Source organism: Mus pahari, chromosome 5 (genome assembly GCF_900095145.1).
Source record: "Mus pahari chromosome 5, PAHARI_EIJ_v1.1, whole genome shotgun sequence".
Taxonomy (NCBI): Eukaryota; Metazoa; Chordata; class Mammalia; order Rodentia; family Muridae; genus Mus; species Mus pahari.
The window spans coordinates 32,764,007-32,772,262 of NC_034594.1; the positions used below are offsets into that span (position 1 = coordinate 32,764,007).

Genomic DNA, 8,256 nt, shown 5'->3' on the forward strand with positions numbered 1-8,256 from the left:
GAGTGCACTTTCTCCCAGTGTGCTTCCTCTTCAGCTGCACTTCCTCCCAGTGTGCTTGCTCTTCAGAGTGCACTTCCTTCCAGTGTGCTTCCTCTCCAGAGTGCACTTCCTCCCAGTGTGCTTCCTCTCCAGAGTGTACTTCCTCCCAGTGTGCTTCCTCTTCAGAGGGCACTTCTCCCAGTGTGCTTCCTCTTCAGAGGGCACTTCTCCTAGTGTGCTTGCTCTACTTCTGTGTTTTTTTACATCCTCTTGATCAAGAGTACAGTTCTGCTTTGCAGATGGGGAAAGGAAAAGACTGTAGTGGTCTTGCAGAGGACCAGAATTCAGTTCCCAGCACCCACAACAGGTGACTCACAATTATCTGTAACAGACACCATCTCCTGGCCTCTGAAAGAATACATACAAAAGTGGCAGACATATAGTAGGACAGACAGACAGACAAACTGACACACACACTCTCTCACACACATAAATTAAAAATAAATATTTTTTAAAAGATCTCTCAGGCATAATGTTTGAGAGTGTGATAAAGAGAAGGGAAGAACAACTAAAATAACACTTTATTAAAATCATAAATAACTTTAAATGGCCAGAACAATCTGTAAAACAAATATATACTTATACCCAAAAACAGAAAAGGAATTTCCGGTAAGTCACTTTTAAATATGTACAGTTTTCCAGAGTCTAACTGAGAGGCTGTCACTGCACCTACAGTTATGCCATCTGACCAGAGGATATGAAGAGAAAATGCTAAGGATGTTCATATCACAGCAGAGGTTAATCTACAAGAACCTTAAATGCACAGGTATAAATTAGGATGGTTGAACTGTAGTTTTATCTTACACAGAAAACATTTAAATGGAAGCTAATGACAGCTGGTGAAATGTGAGTCTGCAATTCAGTCACTCACAAACCATCAACACGAAGCAATGTAACTGCAAGATCACTTTTAGTGTGCACAGAGTTGTATAATTTGCCTATCTAGAACAATCTGAAATTAAGACTCTGGGAGTTTTTGTTGCTGTTACCTAAGCAATCAAATATAGTTAGGTGGAAAAAGTGAATTACAAAAAGTCATTTTGGTTTTGTAACTATTGACCTTTCAAGTGGGTTGTTTCCTGAGTTATGAAATAAGCTAATGAACATAAGATGCATTTACTGACTACAAACTTCCTTAACATGCATACCTAATTTTACTTACAGACGGGAGAAGACTGACGTCAGTAGAAAAAGAGAAATCAGCCAGTAAAAGGGCAAGGATCAGATGGAGTCCTTCCGCAAGGATTGTTATTTCATAGTTCCCATGGAGATGAATACAGCAAGCATGAGAAGCATGAGTGATGCAGAGCCACTGGCCACCCAGATCAGACTGGCAAACACTGGGATCAAAATACTTTTAAGTTTTATAAGGCGACTGGGCTTCTTCAAAGCACTCTGCTAGGGGGCACTCGGTGCCTCTGGTGCTTTCCTAACTTGAACTTTAAGGTTCAGAGGCCATCGTAACAGGGAACACACTTAAACCAACAGTAAAATAGAGACTTATCTCTTTCAACACAGCACACATTGAATGGATAATGTGTATTACTTTAACTGAAAAGTATGTAATATTTATTATATATCTAATTAAGTAGTGATTATAGATGAGCTCACTTTTATTGACTTATGAATACATTAGATGTATTCATGGAGTTTCTTGGAGTTTCCTATTCTTTTTTGTCTGTGAATACAAAAATGTAAATTCCTAATGAGCAAAAGTAATCCGTAATGATCTAATTATGCTGACAATTTCCAAAATTACAGGCAGAGTGAGAGGATTTATCAGAATTAAGAAAACAAATTTCATAAAGATTGAAGTCATTTTAAAAAGAAAATACAGTATTTTAACATTAAAATGGGAGCAATGAAACCACAATCTGTGTATTATGTTCATCAACTATAACAAGAAGCATAAATTAAATTAAAATTAACATTCTAGATGTGAGAAGGCGAACAACAAATATCCCTGAAGATTCTGAAGAGGAGCCACCTTTGACATTGGCACCACTATAACCATCCACTGCTGGGAAAATGATGAGGGGATATTGTGAACTTAGACTAAAGAGTCTGTTTCTACCTTAGAATTAAGTTTTTAGAACTTGAAAATATACAAAATAAAATTACAAAGATGTGTGTAAAACAATAAAAACTAATAAATAGTTGATATATTTATTTATCTCTGAATAAGAGAGGGGAGAAATAGGAAAAGTATTAGGTAAGACTTCAGCTGTAAGCTGGTAAACGTGGGAGCCGAGCAACCATTACACCTTTCTACCTATAATATTATGCCTCTGTATGAACTTTTTCATCAATAAATGCTTTTAAATCATCTCGGGGCTAGAGTTTATGACAAATCAATGACGTTTTAGGAGCTTCAGTAAAACGTTCTCCCTCATCTGTAACGATGATACTAGTGACCCAACAACATGAAAACACTTGCTGCTACAGGTAGTCACCTTGAGTCACCCTGTCTCACTGTGTTCCTCTGGGGATGACTCTGCATTTAAGAGGTTCACAGAGGAAAGCCGAATGCTTCCTTGAAAGAAAACCAGCCTTTAAAAGCCTTTATCAAACCAAATGTTATTTAATTCAAGGCAAAACATTTTTTAAATGATGTGTGTGACAACAACAATTTTACACACACACACACCTACACACACCTACACACACACACACACACACACACACACACACACACACACAGTGAGTACACTTACCTTGACCAAGATGTGAAGGCTTCTGAGAAAGTATGTGGCCACTGCCGTCTAAAACATACTGAGTGCTGAAGTCATCGGCAGCTGTCCTTGTTGTAACTGCCACCTGGAAACAACCAACCAAACCAGAAAGGTGTATGGCAATCTAACAGAAGGCTCTCTCTCACCCTCCTTTATCTTTAGCCCTTTGAAATGGGATCGTACTGTGTACTTTAGACTAGTCTCAAACTCATGATCTTCCTGCCTCCTTCTGAATCCTGGATCAAAGGAATGCATCACTCACTAAACATTTATCTATGGCAACCAAGATAATTTTCACAAAGCCAGCATGGTAAGCCATGCCTACAATTCTAGCACATGGAAGTCTGAGGCAGGAGAACTGCAGTGAGTTCTAGACCAGGTTGGGCCTCAGAGTAGAGACCTTGTCTCAAGTAACTAAGTAAATAAATAAATAAACAAATAATCACATACTTACTTAATATTGAAAAGGATATTTCTTGGTAATTCCCTTATTTTATTGTAATGAAATGGAGTGTGTATGTGTGTGCGTGAGATTATGTACACACATATGTTCGGGTATAGGCCAGAGGCTTCAGACAGATCCCCTGGAGCTGTTACAGTGGGTTGTGAATCTCCATGTGGGTGCCTGAAACTGAACTCAGGTTCCCTGGACTGAGGCCCTAGCCCATTGCTTGATCAATTAGTCTGGATACTTCTCTGGTAGTGTTTTTTGGAATTAAACTTTGAAACAACAGAACAGCCTGTGATTTTTTTTTTTATGGTGAAAATGAGCAGGTATTTGAGTATTTTAATTAAAACACAACCAGTATACCTCAAATGACCATTTGTATTATATGCTTTACAAGTGTAAAAATAAATACTTTAATTATAGCATGCAGAATCTTTTTTTAAATGATTGCCTCCCACTTTCCCTAGATCTTTGTATGTACCATGTCCCTAGAGAGGTCTTACAGTCCTTGCGGGAAAGTCAAGTCCCTCTGCTTATAATACAGCATTTTCCCTACCCTGACAGTTCTCCTCTTAGGGAAACACTTGGTTAATAACTGTCCTTCCATCTCCACTTGTCCCAAAAACTCATTGAAAACAGATCCCTTCCTAGCCTTTTTTCATGAAAAAAGGTACTTAGTAAATATTTATTTTGTTTATGATGTAATCTGCACATTCATCTACCTAAGCTATTCATAGGAGATCTGAGATGGAATAATAAACTTGAGTTGGTACAACAGGAAACGAAGACTATGTCCTAAGTTGTGAGAAACACCGCTTTCCATTATTCTGAGTTAACCATGTTTTATAAGGACTGTTTTTCATACTGTGAAAACCTTTTTTAATTAAAAATAAAAAGATTTAAAATTCAAAAAAATCCTTTTTTAATAATTTCCTCAAATTTATGGAAAATGAATAATCAGTAATCATTTTTCCTTATATATTTTATATAAAACATAGTTTATTAAAAAATTATAGTTTCAACTAGTACAATTTAAATATATACACAAATATTTAAAGTTTTTTTTAAAAAACAAGTTTAAAGCAATGTTTAAGTATAAATTTCTCATTAAAGTCAGCATTAAGCATATGATCATAGGAAAAGGCTCCATTAGCACTAAAATATTTCCTTATGATGTCAGCTGTGTGTAAAGGTTTAAGAATACCGCACTTTTCTCAACTATCCACATCCTGTTTACCAACCTGTGATACTGGCAGGAGACACTGCCTCAATGGAACAGAAAATGAAAAGCAGACAAGACGCACTGGTGTAGAGTAGGGATACTGTCAGGGAAAGAAAGGTGGACTGAAAGAGAGCAGCCGTGTGGTGAGCGGTGACCCAAAGTTAGGAGTTATCTCTTCTGACTACCCGTGGACTCAGCACAAGTTAGAATCAACAAAAATCCAGCTGTACTGCTGAGACTTCTCTGGGTACAGCTAGAGGTCTATATTTCATAGCTCTGTCATCTGTCCTCAGTAGACACACTGGTGGCATATGCACTATAAAACACCTGGGCACTATGTGTGGGTACCCATACCACCCCCACACCTCCCCTCCATGTTTGTGTGTGTATGGGTGTGTGGAGAGAGGGAGGAGGGGGGAGAAGGAGAGGGAGAGGGAGAGGGAGAGGGAGAGGAGGAGGGGGAGGGGGAGGGGGAGGGGGAGAGAGAGAGAGAGAGAGAGAGAGAGAGAGAGAGAGAGGAGAGAGAGAGAGAGAGATATCTCAATAAGTTTCAAGAATTAGTAGATACGACTAAGTTTTCTGAAATGCCTTCTGAACTTTTACTAGAGGTACAGGATCAAGCTGCTATTTGTATGATTACTGTTCAAAAAAAAAGGTGGGAGAGGGAAAGGTTGTTACTTAAGGTAAAGCTGTGTGTTTCTGTATATTCCAATTGTTCTACTTTGCTGAAAAAAAAATCAATTCCATAAGTTAATGATGTATAATTCTAATCTAGATCTTACCAACCACACCAAGTCTAAAATATCCAATGTATTATTTGATGTGTCTATCCAAAACAAACAGAACAATAAGTAGTAGAGAATTTTTTCTATGTTTTGTTATTCCACAATTGTCCCTTTAAAAGCAATTCTACATTTAAATAGCTGCTTCTTCAAAATGCCAAGGTCAATTGAATTCTATTTCTATTCTCCAAAGAGCAAGCCACCTGACAAAATGTTGGTGTCACTGAGCAAAGGCAGCCCTGGGACTCGGAGTTCCAGTACTAACTCTGCCAGTGGCTGCTAGAGGCTCCCAAATAAATGATTACACCCTCTCTACGGGAGGGTGATGATAAGATGAGGATGCTAATGCTTTATAAGGTTACATGGGATTTTGCTTTAACCATTTCAAAGCCAACTTCTACGACACTAATTTGTTCATGCTTTAGACATTTTAGTGCACCGTAAGTACATATCCACCTAGATCAAGAAAAGAAAAGAAAGGAAGCAGGATTTTAATGCTAAAAATATTAATACTTATGTTATACTTTTAAAAAAGCACACTATGGTTTTTAACAATAAAATTTCATTAATGTCAATTTATAAGGAACTATGAAAATGTATTCATATGGGTAATGCTCATGGTGAGACAGTGAAGAAAACATATAATTATGTTTTACAAATACATGAAACATAGAATACTCCTCAGAGGAAGGAACTGTATTTCGAGGGTACATTTCTTGTGCCCATGTCCTGGGCAGGAAACCTCTTCTTAACAGGCACAGGGTCAAAATGTATCAGCTACACAGCAAGAGCTTGTGCCCTACCTAACTCACGATCAGGAGTGTCTCTGATCACACACACACACACACACACACACATACACACACACAATCATTGGGGATTCTCACAAGGCAATGAGCAGTTATTGAAGTCTAGTGACGTGAAGCTTTTAAGATAACACCTTTTATACTTCATTCCTCCTTAAAATAAGGAACAAAATACTGATGAAAGGTTATAGGTACAGAGACAAAATTTAGAGCTAAGATGAAAGGATGGACTATCCAGAGAGTACCCCATTCGGGAGTCCATCCCATCATCAGCCACCAAACCTAGATACTAATGCTCATGCCAGCAAGATTCTGCTGAAGGGACCCTGATATAGCAGCCTCTTGTGAGGCTATGCCAGTGCCTGGCAAACACTGAAGTGGATGCTCACAGCCAGCTGTTGGATGGAACACAGGGTCCTCAATGGAGGAGCTAGAGAAAGTACCCAAGGAGCTGAAGGGGGCTGCAACCCTGTAGGTGCAACAACAATATGAACTAACCAGTACCCCCTGNGCTTGTGTCTCTAGCTGCATATGTAGCAGAAGATGGCCTAATNGGCCATCACTGGGAAGAGAGGCCCCTTNGTCTTGCAAACTTTATATGACCCAGCACAAGGGAACGCCTGGGCCAAGTAGTGGGAGTGGGTGGGTAGGGGAGCAGGGGCGGGGGGGGGGCTATAGGGAACTTTCGGGATAGCATTTGTAATGTAAATAAAGAAAATAATAAAAAAAGTAATAATAATTAAAAAAAAAGATAACACCTTTTAGAATTCTTCAGAGATCTTGAAGATTATATTAGCTCTGTTATTAAAAGTTATGTAGGAGAGATAGCTCAGTGGTGAAGAGCACTGTCTATTCTTCCAGAGGTCCCGAGTTCAATTCCCAGCAACTACCCAGGGCTCATAACCATCTATACTGGGATCTGATGCCCTCTTCTGGCATGCAGGTGTATATACAGATAGAGCATCTGTATACAAATAATAAATAAACAAATAAATAAATCCTTTTTTAAAACTTATGTGAAATCATTTAAACCTTATGTAAGCAGTTTCGCCATAGGAGTTAGATGAAATGTAAACAAAATTACTTCGGATACATCCTGGCAATTCAAGTAAAACTTTTCTTGACACAAATTCATTTAAGGTAATGGCTGTGCCCTTTTCAAAGCATTTCTAGTACCTGTAATGAGCTAAACCACCATTTAGGAAGGAGAATTCAAAAATTCCCAATGGTTTAAAAAATTGGCAACCCTATTCACACTAAAGTTCCACTACTGTGGCTGCAAATGACAAAGGAAGCTCCTGATACTGAAGAGAGTTGGTTTTACTTGTTTGCCATCAGTCTAACACTGGAGGCTTCTTCTTGCCCCTTTATAGGTCTCCCAGCATCTTAGTGCACCCCTCTAAGCATGGGGGGTTTAAATACACCTACAGAGCCTATGTTCTCTCTATAGAACGACATGTAGCAAATGTGACTGCTTAGAGCAGTACCAACCCCACTGTGACAACTCTAAAAGTACTGTATGAGTGGACTAGCAAATATGAATGTTAGTTATGAAGTAACAAATATGAGGATCACAATGATCAATAGGAAAGAACAAGACAATAACAACCAAGTTGCACTACAGAACAAAGATGTTTTGTGAAAAGTAGCAGGGATTTGCCTAAGAATGGCTGCAAATTTTCAGAAAAGATTCACCAACATGAGGAGTGTAGGTAAATGTGATTGCCTTTAGACAGGGAATAAGCAACTGATTTCATCACTGATTTAAGCACAGCTGCATTCTGTTGTTTTACAATGTAGTCCAAGCAGAAAAAAAGAAAAAAAAAGGCTATGTAACTTTTCAATGTATCTAAAAGACATGGTACAGATAAGATGTAGGAAGCTCTTACAACTGTAACAAGGTACAGCAAACTCTAGCTTTTGATTTTTGTATGATTTTTGATTTTGTATGATTACACTGAAAAGTAAAATCATGAACAGACAACATTACAATCGATGAGTCTGTGGGCTTAGATAATTGAAAGTGCCATGCAAACTGTATCTTGGGTATTCTAAGTTTCTGGGCTAACATCCACTTATCAAGTGAAGAAAACAAGAAGAAGGAAGACAAATGTGTGGATATTTCATTCCTCCTTAGAATAGGGAACAAAATACCCATGAAAGGGGTTACAGAGACAAAGTTTGGAGCTAAGATGAAAGGAATGACCATCCAGAGACTACCCCACCC

General features: G+C 38.4%; 1 protein-coding gene across 3 annotated transcripts in view; it reads right to left on the reverse strand.

Moving 5' to 3' along the window:
- Pms1 (PMS1 homolog 1, mismatch repair system component) overlaps positions 1–8,256 on the reverse strand; it is a 110,033-nt gene that overhangs the window by 76,632 nt on the left and 25,145 nt on the right. For 2 of the 3 annotated variants that reach the window (XM_029539404.1, XM_029539403.1), the window contains exon 1: positions 2,754–2,834. Coding sequence is in view for 1 of the 3 variants with exons in the window: in XM_021198758.2 (XP_021054417.1) it covers positions 2,754–2,856 (103 nt within the window). In the remaining 2 variants the exon portion in view is untranslated. Of the gene's footprint in view, positions 1–2,753; positions 2,857–8,256 lie in introns of those variants that run through there. The other variant, XM_021198758.2, reaches the window with a different exon arrangement.